This window comes from Phyllosticta citribraziliensis (assembly GCF_038025025.1).
Source record: "Phyllosticta citribraziliensis strain CPC 17464 chromosome Unknown J3D65scaffold_2, whole genome shotgun sequence".
NCBI classification, from domain to species: domain Eukaryota; kingdom Fungi; phylum Ascomycota; class Dothideomycetes; order Botryosphaeriales; family Phyllostictaceae; genus Phyllosticta; species Phyllosticta citribraziliensis.
Window position 1 is genome coordinate 1,690,772 of NW_027117339.1, and position 18,611 is coordinate 1,709,382.

Sequence of the window (18,611 nt, forward strand, 5' to 3'; positions counted from 1 at the left end):
CAAGCTTGTAGTCAATGAGTCACATATTCGCGTCTCATCACGCCGTCTTTCTGTCCTGTCAACGTGTTCTCTGCATCCCCTATCACTGCGACTGCACGTAGAGAGCAATGTTTCACTACACATCAGACACGCCTAGGGAAGTGTCGTCCATCATTGCAGATGCGCTTAAAAAACTGTCGTTCATTCAAACAGCTAGACCCAACAGGCCTCATTTCTTTGTATCACGACTCGCGGTCGAATCTACGCATTGTGTCTCCTCTTGATCTAGGAGTCGGCATATGCCCATGCCATGTCCAAAACGCCAATTCCATGGTGCCCATTACATTGGGATCACACCGGGTATCCTTTAGCTGAAAAACAGCTTCTTCAACTCCTCCGCCGTGTCTTCGGGGTTCTTGACGCTGTGGCCCACGGTGCGCGGGTCCTCGTAAATCTCCCAGTCGTTGCCGCCCTTGTATGTCTTGTCGCCAAAGAAGTGGATGGTCGTGTAGTCGACACCACCGGGCAGGTTCTTCTCGTTCGCAATGTGCTGCAGGCAGTACGTCTTGTCCCAGCCGTGGGGAAATACGTCGAAGGAGATTTGGCCGCCGATGCTGAACGTCAGGCCCAGATCGGGGAAACGCTGCTTGAGCGCTTCGACAAACTTAGCACGCACTTGGTGCTCTTTGTCGAAAGCCTCAAAGTCGTGGCGCTCCTGGACAGAGGCATTACGGCCAACGGGCGAGACGTTGATCATGCCGTTGCGGAATTCGATGAAGGTTCCGCGCTTAATGGGAATATCCATGTCGGCAATGTAGTGCAGGATGAAGTTGGCAAGCTGTTTATACTTGTCCTCGCCGATCCACTTGATGAAACTGTGCGAGGCCAGCGCCTCTCCCATGCGGATGGCCGTCAAACCGTTCTCGGCGAAGCAAAAGTCGAAGAGGGTGGTGACGGGGATTTCGCGCGTGCCCAGCTGCTCCTGCTGTTTGGCCAGGTCGGAGCCGCCCACGAAACCAATGGCGACTTTGTGACGGAGCTCGGAAAGCAGCTGCAGCATTTCGGGGGAGACAGACTGATGGTGGGGTCGTGTCAGCATTAATCCAGCCTTTCAGTGAGCTCGACAAGGAGAGAAAGCAGCTGAAGAAGCTGAATTACTCACACGCCTCGCCGGAGTCAGCGTGCCGTCGACATCGAACAGAACAACGGTGTTCTTGACCGGACGCTCGTTCAACGGCGGGTAAATGCTCGCAGCTTGCGCCATGTTGGGAGGTGGTTTTTGCAACGAACGTGAGGAGCTTGGAGGCAAACTGAAGGCAGACAAGAGAGGAAAACGAATGAGGACTGGATCAGGCTAGAAAATAGGGAGCCGGGGAGTTTTGAACAGTCAAGAGGTGGATTTGGGTGGTAAGGACAGTTTGCAGCCCAGGCGCCAAGCCAGGGACCAAAGGCGGTGAGGCTTCACGATGGATCGCGGGGCAGGCGCTAATGCACGACGGGACCCACTCTTGGCGTGTTTGTCGTGTTTGCAGAGACACACCTAACCCCTACTTCCCGTCGCGTCATAGACGTCTGATCATCACCTTCGCGTCGGGTCAGAGACATTTCGTGCAACACTTTGAACTCTGTGCTTTGTGGCAACTCGCTTGCATTGTTACGCCGTCGATCTGAATGCCATCGATTATCCATACATTGAGGAAAATACAGTGCTCCGAATCCATCACACGCCAGATATGATCAGACCAGAATCACACCTACTTCTGTTTCGTACCGTCGTTTATTCTTCCGTCACTCTCTTTGGGCAACGTCGTCAATGTCCCTTAGATCATACAAGACTTAGATGGGACGAAATCACTTCGAAGCAGGTTGGACCGGACCCCTCGTGAAGCTTCAGGCTGTTAGCCGTTGGAAGAGATAGTCTTCCGAACTTTTACTTACTTGTACCACATTTGTCCAAGGAATCCAGGCTTCCTTTGCTGGTCGCTGAAGCTTGCTCGTGCGGCAGCAGACCTCTCGTTTTGACGCTTGACTGCTTCGAGAGCAGCAAACTTCTCCGAGGCAGCCGAAGACTGACCACCAAGTTAGCACCTCCTCTCTTCGCTTTGCAGGAGAAGGAAGAAAACGTACCCTGCGACGGCCGGAGGCGGCAGGAGGCGATGAGGGTGCGGTGTTGTCGACCATTGTGATGGTTTGATATTAGAACAGTGGCGGGGTTTGTTTGAATACTGAGAGCAATTCTTCGTTGGAGAAGTATTTGGCAGATTCGAGAAGATGGATTTGATGTTCCCTTGAGTGGCCAGCCCCGCGTCTTTTATCCCAAGCAGAGGCCTCCCCTCGCGTTCCAAAGCAACTGATCCCTGGGCCCACGATCAGCCCAGACTACACCAGGGCGCAGGGTCGTGGCACCGACTGATGACGAAAGGCACCATACCCCGCCATCAGGAATCTCACGCCAGCATCCACAAGCGGAAACGGCGGACCCCGCCAGCCAACCATCCGCAACTGTCAGGGACCGGGGCTTCGGCCGTCGTGCTTGAGACGCACCTATCAGCACGCCTGCTTCGTCATCGACTTCTGTCCCACGCGCTAATGTGCCCCGGCCCGCCTTTTTCTTTTGCCCTTGATGCACGCCGCTGGATCAACTATCGCGCTGATCAGGCTACCTAGTCAGTGCGATACCATTGTCGACCTCCACAGCGATCGCCAGCTCCAGTGCTCTCATGCCTTCATCGGCAATGCCGTTCCTTCGTCTGGACCCTTTCCGCCATGTCAGACGCGACACATCAATTCTTTCAAACAGCAATGTCCGGACGAGCAGATGGAACACTAACAGGGCGGCAGTGCTGGTGTGTGCTTGCTTTACACAACACAGAAGCACATGTCGGGAACGATCTGGGGAAATGAACAGCACAACCCCAGGAAGCAGAAGCTTTGCCTACCCTGTCGAAGCCCGGTCACATCGGACTTTCCGCACACAACCTATTTTTTGCAGCCTCAGACGACCTGGGCTGTCCCAGTCGAACTCGAGCTAGAACCTTCTCCTTCTCCAATAGGCCCGAAGACTTCCCTGATAGGAACTCAGCTTGGAATGCTCGGCGAAGCGTGCGTGGTCGAGCTCCCAAAGTCTAATCGTTTGATCCAGATGGCCTGTCGGAATTCTGGATGGCAGCCCGACCGACATCTGTCGTCCATCGTCTGCTGAAAATCGTCCGTCGCCCGCAGCTACTCCGAGGAACTTGTACGTATCCGGATCTGGACTTACAAAGCATTGTTTGCGATGACCGATGTGGCTTCGTAGCGCCCGTCTTTTCGCACTACCGAAGTGCGAACTGGCAACTTTTCTAGACTGCTTTACAGTCAGCTCCGCGGCGGAAAGGTTACGGACGGATCAGCTGGAGAACGTCTCAGTCAACCAACCACCAAGCACTCGGACGGCGGAACATTGTGGACTAGTGTTGTCCGAGAGTCCGCTGCCTGCTGCTTTTCTAGATGGTGTCATTTCTTTTGACACAAACTGAAGCAGCTCGTGTCCTTACAAAGACACGTGCAGCTGATGAGTACTGAGTAATGTAATGGCTGGTCTGCAAATGCTGACGAGTAGAATTCTCGAAATCCAGTCTAAGCTTCAAACTTCGAATCTATAACCCGCAAAGCAAGAACCTTGAATTGAGCAACCAGCCTCTTGGGCAAAACAGGCGGAGGTTTAAAAGATGTTGCATGTCACTTACTCATATGCAGAGACATGCTCACTCAACCCATTCAAACAATGCCATCTCTCAAACGAGAAGCAAACAAAGACATGGATTTGCATCCGTCCACGGAATCGACCAACACGTGCAAAACCAAGAGAAGGAAGCTGGGCCATGCGGAAACTCGGACGCCACGATCAAGAGCGAACACACACGAAAAAGATGTGAATCAGCAACGTCGGGGAAAATATCAGGCTTCTCAGCCACCAAAGCAACCCACCTCAACCAGTTCTAAACGGACAAGGACCGAAAACCGCAAAGATTCCTTTTCGTTATCGAATGCTCCAAACTCTCAGGATGACAAAAAATTTTCTCCTTGTTTTGACCGCAGGTCTCGTTTGGAGTCTGCCCGCGATGCCCCAATCTCCCTGAACCCATGCTACCGTTGTCTCATGAGAGGCTTCGACTGTCGGTTTCCCACCAACGTGACTGACGAGTGGCGCGACTACTTCGGAGGCGTCCAGTGTCTGCGTTGCGAGGAGCGACACGACGCGGACTGCATGCAGGTAAGCACCGTTTACAAAACTGCTGATATCACTACGTCTATGTTGACAACGTAAGAATTCCCTTGACATGCCCAAAAATGTGCGTGATCTTATTACCACAACGATGAAGCAGCGAAGGCACAGCGACACCCAAGACGATGCTTCCGCAGAAGCAGATACCAAGTGGGCACGCGAAGCCGCCGTTGCATGGTACGCGAAAAACCGCAAGGTTCATGGAGTGCTCCATCAACATGACGGAAGAGATGACTGGACGTCGAACGGCGCAATAACCAAGGTACGCTTCCAAATTCTTCAACCCTGGGCTGATTTCTGCTTACGAGATACAGCCGCGAGGTCCGGGTTGGAAGCGAGGACCTGGTTGGAGTGCGAAGCAATCTGGGAAGCAAGGTAATAAAGCGCCTTTGACTGGTACACAGATCGAAAATTGAATGGCGTGGAGGCTGAAATTTTTCGCCTGTATAACGGTGGCCACCTGGAAGAATGATACAGTACGTTGTCATAGGAAGTGACCGTCCTGACGGCACAACTGTAGTAGCGAACGACTACTCCTTATCCGCATTCATCAAGGTGAATGAACGCTCTCAAGCTGTAGCCATGGTGCTCTTTTGGTCCCTACACACTCATCCTTACTCCTCGTCCACTCTACGGTACCGTACATCATCTGTGTCGTATACCAAGGAATCCATACACACATGGACATGCACCCCACACTTCAGGCGCCCCAGCTCCCTCCACTCCACCGTCTACTAGCGCATCTGCCTCCCAGCCACCCGCAGCAGCAAGAACCACTCAGGCACCCAGACCGGACAAGGATCAAGCCTTGATAGCTGCAGTGTGGAGACTCCTTCGTCTGGATCGCGCGCGTGTGCGTGTGCGCGTGAGCTTTGTTTAGGTACTCGACCCAGGGCGGCGGTGCTCGACTCACACTGCACACAAAACCACCCGTTTTCTTCGGTCTCCGTCCCTGTCTTTTGGGAGCGAGAAAAGACGACAACCAAACAAGATGTAGCGATCAAATCTGACCAGCCGAAACTCGGTTGGAGCTATCGAAGAAGAGACAGAAGGACGGTTGGCGCAAGAACAACATCTTCGTCACCACACGTCCATTTTCCCAACAAGTCGTCTTACAGCGCACATGTAACCAATCCACGATCTCAACCACGACCAGGCGATGGCGGCTGCGAATGAACCAAGAGCCCCAGTCACCGTGCCATGGATGCCATCGCAAACCATGCGCCCGCTGGCCTAGATCGACATAGCAATGCCTGCCTGCACCTGCAACGTCCCAAGGCTTGGTAGCCAAAAAGGTGTGGCACACGCGTGGGCCCGACTCACCGGGTTGGGATTGGAGTGGGGGATTCGAATGTTTTGAATGCTCCCAGTCGACGGCTGGTGTGTTTGTGTGCTTGAATGCTTCGAGGTGCAGTATTTCGGTGTGCTGTAGTGAAACTCGAATGCTCCCTGCCCGTCACCGACAGCGACTTTTTGGTTGCGGTCCTGAATGCTAGACCTTGATACTATACCAAGCCTCGCTTATACATACCACCCCTCCTGTCCCCTCAATCCCAGGTCATTCCCAGTTTGTGGACATGTTCGCTTTTTTCTCTCTTCCATTTTTTGGTTCTTCTCGTCGGCGATTGGCGCCATGTAAAAATAAAAGAGGTAGGTTTCTAGCCATTGGCAGAGTACAATACAGCAATATGTGACGTCGATCATGACTGCCGTGCAATCACCATCACGAAAAGCGCTCGCGATCACGCTTTTCAGCGCATCTGCAGCAAGCACGTTTCCACCTCATCACATCCCCCTGCAAAGTGAGGCGCATGAAAAGACAGCTCTCGATGCTTATGGAAAGATGGCGACGGTCGTGGTGGAGGTGATGTCCGTGAGGCATGCTAGCTCGATCGAGACAGACTAGCGGCAATGCAATGCGATGCGTTGGACGACTAGCTGGTGAGAGATGCAGTAGGCTGATCGGGCTGGGACTTGAAGCACACTAAGAAGAGGAGAATAAAAAAGAAAAAGAAGCCCAAAGAACTCACTCTTGTCCGGTATGTATCATGCACGAAGCATTCAAGCTTCCATAAGCCAACGTATCAAGGAGGCTTGTGGAAGTTGGGGGACATTGCTACACACGCACATTAGACCAACGGAATTTCCTTTTCAACCCACATGTATTCCAGGGTGCTATGAATAGGAGGTAGTGACTACGTAGGATTCGAGGAAGCCAAACGGAAAGAGGGAAATGGGAGCCGAGCAAACAAACCGTTGCCAACAACGGCCCGGCTGCCTCAATGTTTCGGGCCGCGCATTCTAAGACGTCATCGTCCATTCCAGTCCACGTTTTTGATTTGCATTCCTCCAAGCGCAGATTCCATGCACCGACTCGGTACCAGATCAGCGGGACTGACTGCCGGCTTTGCCCAAGTCACGGCGTCGATGCAATTCATCCAAGTCGTGGCAGGCCAAAATAGGAAGAGATGCCACATATCATCCTCCACATCTTCAAACTGCTGCGAGACGTTTGTGCGTCGGGAGTCTTTACTTGACAATCTTGCAGATCAAGTCCTGAGAGTCGACGGAGTCGCCCTCCTTGACCAAGAGGTCGCCAATCTTGCCCGAGTGCGGTGCACTGATCACCATTTCCTGCCATCGTCGTTAGCACTCGTATTATTGAATTCAAAGCTGATAGCACTTACCATCTTCATGGCGCTGAGAACAGCAACAGGGTCACCCTTCTTGACTTCAGAGTCATTGTGCACGCGCACCTCGACCACAACACCAGCCATCGGCGAGCCGACCTGGCTGCTGTCGTTGACGTCGGCCTTGGGCCTGCTGGTGTTCTCAATGGCAGCGTGCTTGTCCTCAACGGTGACCTGGCGGACTTCTCCGTTCATCTCGTAGAAGACCTCACGCTGGCCGGTCTGCTCCGAGAGCGGTCCAATCGCAAGCAACTTGAGAATGAGAACCTTGCCCTTCTCGAGCTCGACGTGGAACTCCTCGCCAATTTCAGGCTTGGAAAGAAAGAAGCGAGTCGGCAGGACGGAAAGGTCACCGTACTGCTTCTGCCACTTCTTGAAGTCCTCCCAGACCTTGGGATACATGACGTAGCTTGCAACATCCGATTCGCTGGCGCCGCCCCACTTCTCCTTGAGGTCCTTGCGGACCTGTTCGAAGTTAATGGGCTCGAGGTAGAGGCCAGGACGCTTGTCCATCTTGCGACGTTCGCGCAGAGCTTGCGTGCGGAGGGGCTCGGGGAAACCACCGTACGGCTGGCCCATGAGACCTTCGAAGAATTCAAGCACAGAGCTGGGGAAATCAAGCTGGCTTGCCTTCTGGATGACATCGTCTTTGGAGAGGCCGTTGGATACCATGAACTGAGCGAGGTCACCGACGACCTTGGAAGTGGGAGTGACCTTGACAATGTCGCCTAGAACGTCGTTGGCCTCCTCGTAGGCCTTCTTGGTCTGAGCCCATTGCTCGCCAAGACCTTGCTGAGTGGCCTGGAAAATGAGGTTGGTAAGCTGACCACCGGGAATTTCGTGTTCGTAAACTTCAGGGTCAGGTCCAGTAAGTCCAGCCTCGAACGGAGAGTACAATAGACGAAGTTGAGCCCAGTAGCTGTCGAGATGACGAATGACGTGACCGTCGAGACCGGGGTCGTGAGGACCACCCTCGAGCGAGGCGAGAATGGCACCAACACTTGGCTGAGAGGTCATTCCGGACATGCTGTCGGTGGCAGCATCGACAGCATCGGCGCCAGCCTGAGCACAGGCGACCATGGCGGCGACACCGGTACCGGCCGAGTCGTGAGTGTGCACGTGAATAGGCAGGTCAGGGTACTTCTCCCTGATGGCTCCGATGAGCTTGGTTGCAGCCCTGGGTTTCAAGACACCGGCCATGTCCTTGATACCGAGGACGTGAGCGCCCATCTTGACAATTCTATCGACAAGGCTCATGTAGTACTCGAAGTTGTACTTCTTCTGGGGGTTCAGCACTGCACACTTGTTAGCATAGAAAGACGAGGGTGGCACGAATGCTCCTTGGCTGTCGCCGCTGGACAGGAGAGGGTGAACACGAATGCTCCCTGACTGTCGCCGACCGCTGACAGGAGAGCGGGGACAGGAGAACGAAAACGGGAACGGGAGAACACTCACTATCGCCTGAGTAGCACATTGTCGCCTCAGCAACACCGCCGGCCTTGAGAACGGCCTTGACGCCAACCTCGAGCTGCTCAACATCGTTGAGAGCATCAAAAACGCGGAAGATATCGACACCGTTTTTCTTGGCCTGCTCGACAAAGTGCTCAATGGCGTTGTCGGGAAGGGACGAGTAGGCAACACCGTTGGCGCCTCTGAGAAGCATCTGGAACGGAATGTTGGGAACGAGCTTCCTCATCTTCCTCAGGCGCTCCCAGGGGTCCTCGTAGAGGAATCGCATGGCCACGTCAAAGGTGGCTCCACCCCAACACTCGAGAGCCCATGCGTTGGAGTAGGCGTGGCTAGTCTCCTTAGCAATGTTGAGCAGGTCGACAGTCCTCACGCGAGTGGCGAGCAAGGACTGGTGAGCATCACGCCAGGTGGTGTCCATGATCAGACAGCCCTTGTTGGCACGGACAGCCTTCGCAAAGCCCTTAGGACCTTGCTCGAGGAGGACGTTCCTCCAGCCCTTGGGGCAAGGCTCCGTGGCATCAATCGCCTTTCCTTCGCTGGTGTGAAGCGTGGGAATCTTGATCTCGCCCTTGAACTTGGGCTCGCCGACTTGGCCCTTGATCTGACTGCCGTTGACGGCAAGGTCACCAAGGTATGAGAGCAGCTTTTGAGCGCGGTTCTGACTGCCGATGAGGGCGAACAACTCGGGGGTATCATCAATAAATGTCGTCCAGCAGTTGCCGTCGATAAAGACTGGGTGCGTAAGAAGAGAAGTGAGGAAGGGAATGTTGGTCTTGACGCCGCGAATACGGAACTCGACGAGAGCCCGAATCATCTTTCTCCGGGCGATCTCATAGGTGGAACCATGGCAGGTGCACTTGACCAACATGGAGTCGTAGAAAGGTGTGATGACGGCGCCAGCAAAACCGTTGCCACCGTCCAGGCGAACACCGTTACCACCAGCAGAGCGGTAGACTTCGATCTTGCCCGTGTCGGGCTTGAAGCCGCCCGCGGGATCCTCGGTGGTGATACGACACTGAATGGCAAATCCACGGGTCGAGATGCGATCCTGGGTCAAACCAAGTTGCGCAAGCGAAGCCCCCGCTGCAATCTGGATCTGGGCCGCGACAACATCGATGCCCGTGATCTCTTCGGTAATGGTATGCTCGACTTGGCTATACAGGCATTAGCTCATTATTCCGAAACGCAAAATTGAGCTTCTCCACAACTTACATGCGGGGGTTGATCTCGATGAAGTAGTAACGATTTTGTTGGTCCACCAGGAATTCCGCAGTGCCAGCATTGCGGTAGTTGACCGACTTGGCGAGCTTGACGGCGTCGGCGAGGATGGCGTCGCGCGTCTCGACGGGCAGGTCCTTTGCAGGGGCAATCTCAACAACCTTTTGGTGACGACGCTGGACAGAGCAGTCACGCTCGTACAGGTGCACCACGTTTCCGTGGTTGTCACCCAGAAGCTGAACCTCAATGTGTTTGGGCTTGTCCAGGAAGCGCTCAACAAAAACGGTGCCGTTGCCAAAGGCAGACTTGGCCTCGGAAGTTGCACGCTCAAATGAGTCTTTCAGGCTCTCCTGGTCGCGCACAACACGCATGCCACGGCCACCACCACCAAAGGCAGCCTTGATAATAATGGGGAACCCATATTGGTCGGTGAAATCCTTGACCTCTTCGAACCTCTCGACAGGGCCTTCGGTACCCGGGACGACTGGGACGTTGGCCTTGATGGCGACCTTGCGCGCCGAGACCTTGTCACCGAGAGCGTCAATGGTTTCGGGCTTGGGGCCGACAAACTAAAATGGTGGTACGGTCAGCAGCTGGATCTTGCATTTCAGCGACGTCGCGTCGTGCAGGTGTTGAGGCTCTTGGCGGGGTGACGCCAAGCAGCTGGCAGCGCTGAGCATTGTTGCAGCACCGCCCACATGCCACATGCGGCAGCTGGGCGGCGCGCTAGTGGGTGGATAGCGGCGGCCAATGACGGTGCAAACAGAATTTCGTAAACAAAAAGCAGAGCTCACTCACAATCAAACCAGCCTTCTCCACCTTGCGAGCGAAGTCGGCATTCTCAGACAAGAAACCGTAGCCCGGGTGGATCATGTTGACCTCGTGCTGCAGCGCAATTTTGATGATTTCATCGCCGGCGAGGTAGGCTCCCACGGGGGTGAACTGGCCGCGCTTGCCAATGACGTAGGCCTCGTCTGCCTTTTGGCGATGCATGCTGAGGCGGTCCTCATAGCTGTAGACGGCGACTGTGTGCAGTGACAGCTCGTGGGCGGTACGGAAGATGCGGATGGGGATTTCACCACGGTTGGCGACTGTGGAATTGGTCTGAGCATGCAAGTTTGGCGGGCGGGCGGGCGCAACAATGAAACGGACTCACCCAGGAGCTTCTTCAGCTGCATGATGGAGCTGTTGGCGCGCAACCGCTGGTGAACCGAGTTCCTCTTGTCGACGTGGTCGTCATCGTCGTCAACGACGGCGACAGCCTGGCTAGGACGCCTGTCGGTCCAGATGCCGTCCGACATGGTGAAGGAGTGAGAATTGGGTCGATGTGAGGAAGGGCGAGAGGGTTGTCGGGAGAGAGGAAGCAGACGGGCGCGGCGGGCTTTTTGACTTGACAAAGGGTTATGCACGGTAAGGTATTGATGAGCCAGCCAGGTGTGCCAGGGTAGGCAGGAGGGGTAGCTACCTACAGACAGTCAAAAGCAAAAGCTCGAGCACAAGGAACCAGCCAGCTGCCGTGCGTCACGACCTGACGGGCTTGGGAGCAGAAGCTTTGGCCGCCCGTTGATAACAATTGCTCAATCAATCGTCAAGCTACATGTACCTGTGCCCTTCAACCTCATACCTGCTCTACCCGTCGCCCGGTTGGCTTTAGCCCGCGCTGCAGCTCGAGCGGCCGCTACTTTTGACGCCTCTCGCGCTCCTCGGCACACCTCTCCGTCGCCTTCCCTTCGTCCAGCTCCCATTGACTCCCTCGGATCGCCGCTTTGCTTCGGCTAGCGAGGGGGCAGCAAGAGTCATCATCGGTCTTCGGTGTATTCTCGCAGGAGCCCCCTTGCGCCTGTGTCCATCCAGGTGTCGATCCCCGCTGCGATGGCGGAGTCGTCACCACCACCACCGCATCACCACCATTATAAATGGCCCTGTCCACATTCGCACTGCCGCGCTGCACCTCGTCACCGCATCCATCCATCCCACTCTCCGTACTCCGTATTTCCTCTGTACATCCCATGCCAAGCCCGCTCCCCACCCGCTCCGCCAGCAGGGCAGGCCTCCCGTCTGACCCGTCCGTGACCCTCAACGAAACACTCCGCCAACTATCTGTACCCTCGTGTATGTACCATGCTGTCTCGTGTCTATGCCCTGTCTCTCTCTCATCGCGATCTTCTCTGTGACACGTCTGCCACTCAGTCCCGCACCCACTTCCCACTGCTGACTCGCGGCATTCCAATCTCCATCGAGCCCAGCAACCCCACCCTCACTACGTCGTCGAGCGGAATCAGGAATCCCCTGTGCAGTGCAGAAGCCAGATGCAGCATTTACTGCCTCAAAGAGGACCAGTCGAATTACAAAATACAGTTCAAGTGTGAATCTTTTTCGAAATGCAAAAAACGTCCTTTCCTTTCGTCAACGCTCATCAGTAGTACATTTCCCCTCCACCTGGTTGCCCTGTACGGATCCCGACGTGAGAAAAAAGAAAGCCCCGAATCCTGTTCAACAAGACCACATCCATGCAGAGCCCGTGACCTAGCACCTCATAGTTCCGTGGAACGGCCCGTCATAACGAAAGTAGAAAGGTCGTGGCAGTTGCTGGTCTGTTCCCACAACCCCCGTCCATGCCCAGAAAGCATTCGTCAACGCCTAGAAAGCTCGGTAGCCCGTGGGCTGAGGCGCAATTCCATTGGGCTGTCCATAGGGAGCTGCTGGCGCCGGCGTGCTCGGACCCTGCGTGAGCATGAGACGCGAGGCCCCGAGGATGGGGGTGCTCTCGTCATTCTTCTGCTGCGAGGCCTCGCGCGCCTTGCGCTCCTCGTTGTCTTTCTTCAGCTGCTCAATCGTCGCCGACTGCTGACAGAGGAAGTTGATCATGTATGGCTAAAAACACGTCAGTTTCACAACCCAATCACAGTCATCTTCTTGTGCCCAACTTACCATGGTAAAGTCGTGGAGGCCGTTACGCCACGACACCTCCAAGATGACGTCGGGGCGAATCAGATCGTAACAGGCGTAAAGCATGCCAACGTAGCACTCGCGGCTGCCAATGTCGACAAACTGTACACACGTCAGCTGATGTGCAACAACACTCAGATATTGCACTTACGTAGCGGAGAAGCTCCTCGACGACGTCCGGCTTGCCAGACATGGCAGCCGTCTCGATGGCGTCCTTGAACAGCTTGTCTTGCTTGGACAAGGCAATCGACTTGTCCCAACGCTTGTTCTTGCGGTAAATGTTGGCGGCAATCTGTCTGAAGAAAACGAGGTCGTGCTTCTCCAGGCGCTGGGCAAGCTCGACCGCATCGTAGTTGTCGTAGTTCTCGACAGAGTCGCGAAGAGTCTTGTAGTCCTCCTCCTCGATGAGCAAGTCGTTGATCGCTATGTTGACTGCCCTCTTGTTTTTGGTCTGGACGTTAAGGAGGAAAGGCTTGATGAGAGGGATGTTGTCCGACTTCTCAAACATGCGGACAACGCGGTTGACGTCAATCCTGGGAGTCAGGGCCTGCAAGAGGTCCGTCAACAGCGATGGCTGTTCTTGCAGGTAGAAGTTGAGAGCACGGTAGTAGATTTCCAGGTTGGCAACTTTGACGACCGTGTCCTTGAACGAGTGGTGTTCCCAGGCGTCGGCGGCGCGCTCCATCATGGCCAATGCCGCATTGTCGGGCTCGTCATAGTGGACGTACAGGAAGACAAGCTCGGGCCACAAGTGAGCCTCCTCGCAAGCACGAATCATCTTAGGGATGTTGATGCGGGACCAGAATAGGCGGAGGTGCTCCATAACGCGCTCGGGGTGATATTTGGAAAGAGCAATACCGAGCTCCGTGAACATGCCCATGTGGGCGCGTTCAAGACCGAGACCAGCTTCAAGGAGGGAGATGAGCTCATCAAAGTAGCCATTCCTCTCGTACTGCTTAACGAGGTCCGACAGCTCTTCGGCATGAACGATGAGGTTGAGACCGCAGATCTGGGCGAGGCGGAACTCCTTCTTAGCAACGCAGGCCTCGTTGACTTGCTTCCACACCTTGGTGCTGTTGGCCTTGCGAGCGCACTCGACTGCAGCCTGGTAGTCTTCCAAGTGGACGAGAGTGGTGGCAAGCTTGGCCCAGTTGGAGATGCTGGTGTAGAAAATCTTGGCAGCCTCGTGGTAGCCCTCCTCATAGGCCTTGTCACCCGAAGCTTCAACGTCAGCCACGTTGGTGGCACGGAGGAAGTCCTCCAATTCGGCGAGCTGGTTGGTCCTGGCAAAGCAGAAGGCCAGACCAGTGTCGATCGGAGGCTCGCGAAGAGTCTTGCGGGCCATTCTGAGGAACTTAATCAAGTCCTCGTCCTTTCCAGCATGCGTAGCAATCTCAATGACCTCATTGTAGTTGGACGGGTCCTGTGCGCGAATGTAGGATTCGATCGAGTCTGTCACGCGGAGACCATCGAGTTGAGCCTTTGCAACCTTGCTCCAGACCTCGGGCAAGTCGACACGGTCCGCATACTCTTGAGCGCGATCAATGCTGACGATGTGATCGACGAGGACACTGACGGCGTCCAGATGGTTGTTGTGCTTCTTGTGAATCTCGAAAGCCTCATCGTACATGCCGAGCTCGATACACTGGGCAGCAATGTCGTCGGGAGTGTAGTGCTCCAGTTGCTGAATGTAGCCCATCAGACGACCCTTGTCAGACTTGGCAGCCGTGAGCATGAGCAGGTTCTGCAAGGTTGGGTTGTCGCTGAAAGCAGAAGGCTCGAGGATGATCTTCTCCAGCAGGTCAATGAGCTCGCCAGGCAGATCATTGCTGATAAAGGCCTTGACCGCAATGGAGACCTTATCGGGCTCCTGAGACTCGGGAACGGCAGTGGCAATGACCTGGTCAACGACGGATCTTCTGAAGAGGTTGTTCGAGCTCAGGACGTAGTCCCAGATCTCAGGGTCAGAGCGCCCCAACAGATATCTCGCCTGAGCCTTGAACATGGAGTTCTCATTGGTAATGTTGATGAGCTCCAAGTCATTCTGGCCCTTTTGGTACGCAATGAATGCCAGGTTGGGGTCACGAGCCTCACAGTATTTGCCGACAGTCAGAGTGTCGTACTGGTCGTTCTCGCGGAGGAACTTTTCGGGGTTGTTGTTGCTGTCGATGTAAATCTTGGCCAGGGCGTTGTAGACAGCTTGCTGCTGGTTGCCGCTTGCAAGGGTTGCCTCGAGGAATGGGAGCAGCAGCTTCAGGCGGTTGCGGGACTCAACCTCGGAGACGAGCTCATCAATCGGAATCGACGCAGGATTGACGGACTGCAACAAGCTCTTGATGATGTTCTCGTCGCAGTCGACGTCTAGAAGACCGCCGATGACACCGGGAGTCCGAGAGGGGTTGACGCGCTGAACGTACACCTCAATGGACTTGAACTGCTGCTGCTTGTAGAGGTACAGGACCAAGTCGTGAACAAAGTTATAGCGGTCACAAACGATGATGAGGGGAAGTTGCTCGGGGAGCTTGGCCTCCTTGAGGAAGTTCTTGACCTTCTCAGGGTCGTAGAAGTTGTTCTCCCTGCAAATGCGCTCCACCTCATTGAGCTGACTCATGGCAGTAGCGGCTTCAATGTACTTGAAGACGACTTCCTTGTCTTCGCTCAGGTTGACAATCCCACCGAGGTAGTAGTACAGACCCTCGGCAGTGCGGTACTTCTCGAGGAGGTCGATGATGCGAGAAGGGCCCAATAGATCCGAGTACTTTTGAGCAATGCGAATGACGGCTTGCAGGTTCTGGCGAATGTTGACCTTCAACATTTCATCCAGGCAGTCAAGAGAGAGCTCCACAGTAAGATGGCCGAAGTAGTTGATGAGCCACTCCTCGGGAAGCTTGTCGGTCTGAACGATGATGCGCTTGATTGCACCAGGGTCGTCGTTGTGCTCCAGGGCCCTGGTCAAAAGGCCAGCATTCTCGCAAAGCGAAGCGACACGGGCCTTGTCATAGTGAGAAAACATTTCGTTGCCAAGGATGGCGTCTGCGACTTGGGGAGCGTTAAGGAGGTTCATCTCGAGGAGCTTCGTCTGCAGGTGGCCCTGCTCCGGTAGGTTCGGCGCCAGGACGTCGAGCAGGAAAGCAGTGCATTGCTGCACCATTCCCTGGGACTGGAAAATGTCGACCACGCGGTCAATGTCAATCAGAGGCCCGCTCTCTTCCTTTGCCAGGGCAGTTGCAAACTCGGCACCCTTCTCAGGGTTTACACGAACAATGTGCTGGAGCAAGACCGTGAAGTCAGGGGTGTAGCCGCTCTGCTTGGCGTATGGCAGAATTTCGTCAAAGCGGCCAAGCTCTGCGAGAGCAGCCACGACCTTCTGAGAAGAGCCTGCCTGCTGGTAAATGGTCAAAGCCAGGTTCAAGTCGTGAAGCCTGACAATGTCACCGAGCTGCTCGGAGCATTCCAGCTTCCCCTCACCCAACCACTTTTCCAGGAGGTGCTTGCGGCCTTGCTGCAGGACGGGGCGAACGAGTTCAAGAGTTTCGTATTGGTTCAACTTGCCCTTGTCGAGCAGCATACCAAAGTACTGCAGGATGACGGAGAGCTGGCCTTGTTGAGCAGGGGCTTGCTTGAATCGCTCAATCGTTTGAGGAGTGCGCAAGAATCCACGGGGAGAGTTCGCTGCAGTCTTTGCCGCCTCGGCATATTGGCCGGAAGCCAACAGGTTCTCGAATTGCTGCTCGTACAGGTTGTCGGCACCGGGGAGGCCTGCCCGTGAAGCCAGTTTGTACGCCAACTCCGCATTCGCAGGATTCTGCAACAGGTAGGGTATCACTGTGTTTTCATCGAGGGTGACCGAAAGGACCTGACCCTTGCGGTTGACGCCAACAATTCCCTCCGACTCCGAGTCGGGGGCCGTGACGAAGATGGTGTCGCTCGAAATGCGGTTCATGAAGATACAAGTGCCAGATTCCAGGTCGTAGAGGTGGATGAATCCGTACTTGGTGACCAGATAGATGACGTTGTACTTTTGCGACACCTGCATGGCGACCGGAAAGTCGTTGGTAGCCTCCGGAGGGAAAAAGACATCCACAGCTCTCTTGGGGAACGTAGGGTTGCCGGCCTGGTGGTCAATCTCTACCACGTGCAGCTTTGCGCCCGTCGCAGTTCGCACGGCGAACGTGAAAACCTTGGTATCTGCCGGCGCGCCCTCCAGGCGCAGAGTTCCGAATGCCGCGGCGTGGCCCTCAATGTTCTGGCTGATTCCGCGGTCCCGCGAGTACAACTGCATAGCACCGACGACCCGACCCTGCTGTTGAGAAATTCCAACAATGACCGACCACTTCTCCTCGTCATTGACGCGGTAGTTGATGATCTGACATCCTGCAAGGTTGGGATTCCGGTCGAATATCTTGACGGGCGACGCTTGGTTTGGATCGAAAATGTTCCAGTGGTAGACCGAGTTGTCCGTGACAAGACCCAGACTCGTTTCACTGTACCACTTCCAGAAGACAACATCCTCGTTCATTGTAGTGGACTTGAGCTTGGCCTTTGCCGACAGGTCGAAGATCTGGAGTGTCCGCTGCTGGGCCTTGAGCGCGATAATCTGCTTGTTCCAGTGCAGGATGGCACTGTCGGCCTTGATGGGCCTCCGGATGATGTTGTTGCCATTCTTGAGGTCGATTATGATGACTTCGGGCGATGCGGTCTGGTCGGTCTGCTGCCTGACACAAATGTAATGATCTGACTCGAGAGTCTGGTAGACGTGTCAATTGCGCATCTTCAAATGGAGATTGGTATCATCGAGAGAAACTTACACACGAGTTGAATCCTATCGACGAAGGCTGTTTGGCGGTCAGCGCAAAGCTCTGGTGTTAGTCTCCTTCGCGGAGCGGTCTACGTACGAGGATGTCCACTTGCGTCAACTGCGAGGTTCAACTGTCAGCTCTTATGCATACCGGAATAGCTAGCGCAGCATACCTGGAGTAGCTCGGAAAACTTAATGGGAAGAGGCGCCATGGCTGCTAGCTTGCGGGATTGCGATTCGGAAAAGCCAGCTCATCAACACGTCTCGACGCCGCCGGGAATTAGGTAAGGAGAGGGGAATCAAGAGGAAGAAAGCCGACAAGCTAGGCGCCCAACTTGCGGGTAGGAGAGTCGCGGTAGAAGGAGAGGTTTGGGTGAGTAATAGAGGTGATGCTGGGTGGACAAGGTAGCGTACTGTCAGGAGTCGGTTGCTCCCCAAAGTCGGCGGCGAGCTACGGCCAAACTGCGCTAGGCCCGACTAGGCAGCGGGAGGTGCACCTTGGCGCCAACTCTGGGGGAGCATCACTCGACCACAAACACATTTCGCAAATAGCACTGACTCTGAGCATCTTGAGAACACATATTTCTTCAAGGATCGAGCATTTAATGGCCTAGCCTGGAGCCTCATTTTTCATTTTCTTCTGGTTTCTCCGCAGTTTGAAAGACGCCATTACAATCTACAAAGCATCAATTCTGAACTACTTCTAGGAGAGCAAACTGCTGTTGCCCGCTCAAAAGGCCACCTTGAGGAATTGGAGCCAACCAGATTCTAGTAGAGCAGTCTGTGACCAATTCCAGCTCCCGATGCTGTACCTATATAGGTGTTGAGGCTTTGCGACGTCATCGGGGAAGCCGCTGGAGCTCGTGCCGTAGCGCCACAGCCATAGCGCGTCAAACGCGAAAAGTCTCTACTTCACCCATATGCGCGACTTTGAATCATCCTATTGGAGCAACCTCTCAGTCTGCAAGAACTGCACTTGAGATTTGGTCAGGCCAGGTGTCTTGTTCGCGGTTGGTCTGACCCTTGGCTCAACATAGCAGCGGTACAGGAGTAAAGCACAGGAGTACTTTCAAAATGGCATTTCCCACTGTCATATAGAGAAATTGACTGGGCAGAAAGTGGCCAGTTCCTCCCAAACACAGTTCTCAAGAGATGCTTGATTGCAGATGCAACGAAATGATACTCGCTGACCCATGAGCCCCCTTCTGCGAATTCAATTGTACGTATCGAAAGACGTAAC

At 54.7% G+C, this 18,611-nt stretch overlaps 5 protein-coding genes across 5 annotated transcripts; 1 reads left to right on the plus strand and 4 right to left on the minus strand.

Annotated features, from left to right (window-relative positions):
* Positions 1-55: 55 nt before the first annotated feature.
* Positions 56-1,498, minus strand: J3D65DRAFT_614146 (eukaryotic phosphomannomutase). The gene is made up of 2 exons (XM_066799176.1): positions 1,142-1,498; positions 56-1,054 (listed from the first exon to the last, which is right to left on the minus strand). Exons 1-2 carry the CDS (start codon positions 1,241-1,243, stop codon positions 347-349), a joined length of 810 nt encoding a protein of 269 aa, XP_066658829.1. The 5' UTR covers positions 1,244-1,498; the 3' UTR covers positions 56-346.
* Positions 1,499-1,602: 104 nt separating this feature from the next.
* On the minus strand, positions 1,603-2,312 carry J3D65DRAFT_614150 (uncharacterized protein). Its single transcript, XM_066799177.1, has 3 exons — positions 2,107-2,312; positions 1,918-2,048; positions 1,603-1,867 (listed from the first exon to the last, which is right to left on the minus strand). The coding sequence occupies exons 1-3, from the start codon at positions 2,158-2,160 to the stop codon at positions 1,831-1,833; spliced, it is 222 nt and encodes a 73-aa protein (XP_066658830.1). The 5' UTR covers positions 2,161-2,312; the 3' UTR covers positions 1,603-1,830.
* A 1,433-nt stretch (positions 2,313-3,745) lies between these two features.
* On the plus strand, positions 3,746-4,662 carry J3D65DRAFT_600278 (uncharacterized protein; the record flags this gene model as incomplete). Its single annotated transcript, XM_066797959.1, has 3 exons — positions 3,746-4,234; positions 4,290-4,508; positions 4,561-4,662. 3 exons carry the CDS (start codon positions 3,746-3,748, stop codon positions 4,660-4,662), a joined length of 810 nt encoding a protein of 269 aa, XP_066658831.1.
* A 1,745-nt stretch (positions 4,663-6,407) lies between these two features.
* On the minus strand, positions 6,408-10,971 carry J3D65DRAFT_614159 (pyruvate carboxylase). The gene is made up of 6 exons (XM_066799178.1): positions 10,781-10,971; positions 10,423-10,715; positions 9,619-10,193; positions 8,392-9,560; positions 6,934-8,231; positions 6,408-6,880 (listed from the first exon to the last, which is right to left on the minus strand). The coding sequence occupies exons 1-6, from the start codon at positions 10,923-10,925 to the stop codon at positions 6,776-6,778; spliced, it is 3,585 nt and encodes a 1,194-aa protein (XP_066658832.1). The 5' UTR covers positions 10,926-10,971; the 3' UTR covers positions 6,408-6,775.
* A 978-nt stretch (positions 10,972-11,949) lies between these two features.
* On the minus strand, positions 11,950-17,776 carry J3D65DRAFT_220019 (clathrin heavy chain). The gene is made up of 6 exons (XM_066794574.1): positions 17,545-17,776; positions 17,469-17,489; positions 17,382-17,408; positions 12,725-17,320; positions 12,556-12,675; positions 11,950-12,498 (listed from the first exon to the last, which is right to left on the minus strand). The coding sequence occupies exons 1-6, from the start codon at positions 17,581-17,583 to the stop codon at positions 12,265-12,267; spliced, it is 5,037 nt and encodes a 1,678-aa protein (XP_066658833.1). The 5' UTR covers positions 17,584-17,776; the 3' UTR covers positions 11,950-12,264.
* Positions 17,777-18,611: the final 835 nt, after the last annotated feature.

Excerpts from the sequence above, each read along its gene's own strand:
- J3D65DRAFT_614146 (XM_066799176.1), bottom strand. The coding sequence starts at position 1,243 with ATGGCGCAAGCTGCGAGCATTTACCCGCCGTTGAACGAGCGTCCGGTC. Across the intron at positions 1,055-1,141 it reads CGCTGACTCCGGCGAGGCGT|TCTGTCTCCCCCGAAATGCT; the intron begins GTGAGTAATTCA and ends CCCCACCATCAG.
- J3D65DRAFT_614150 (XM_066799177.1), bottom strand. The coding sequence starts at position 2,160 with ATGGTCGACAACACCGCACCCTCATCGCCTCCTGCCGCCTCCGGCCGT. Across the intron at positions 2,049-2,106 it reads CCGCCTCCGGCCGTCGCAGG|TCTTCGGCTGCCTCGGAGAA; the intron begins GTACGTTTTCTT and ends CTTGGTGGTCAG. Across the intron at positions 1,868-1,917 it reads CTTGGACAAATGTGGTACAA|CTTCACGAGGGGTCCGGTCC; the intron begins GTAAGTAAAAGT and ends AACAGCCTGAAG.
- J3D65DRAFT_614159 (XM_066799178.1), bottom strand. The coding sequence starts at position 10,925 with ATGTCGGACGGCATCTGGACCGACAGGCGTCCTAGCCAGGCTGTCGCC. Across the intron at positions 10,716-10,780 it reads GCAGCTGAAGAAGCTCCTGG|TCGCCAACCGTGGTGAAATC; the intron begins GTGAGTCCGTTT and ends CCAATTCCACAG. Across the intron at positions 9,561-9,618 it reads ATCGAGATCAACCCCCGCAT|CCAAGTCGAGCATACCATTA; the intron begins GTAAGTTGTGGA and ends ATGCCTGTATAG.
- J3D65DRAFT_220019 (XM_066794574.1), bottom strand. The coding sequence starts at position 17,583 with ATGGCGCCTCTTCCCATTAAGTTTTCCGAGCTACTCCAG. Across the intron at positions 17,409-17,468 it reads TGACGCAAGTGGACATCCTC|CCTTCGTCGATAGGATTCAA; the intron begins GTACGTAGACCG and ends ACCGCCAAACAG. Across the intron at positions 17,321-17,381 it reads CGATAGGATTCAACTCGTGT|ACTCTCGAGTCAGATCATTA; the intron begins GTAAGTTTCTCT and ends CACGTCTACCAG.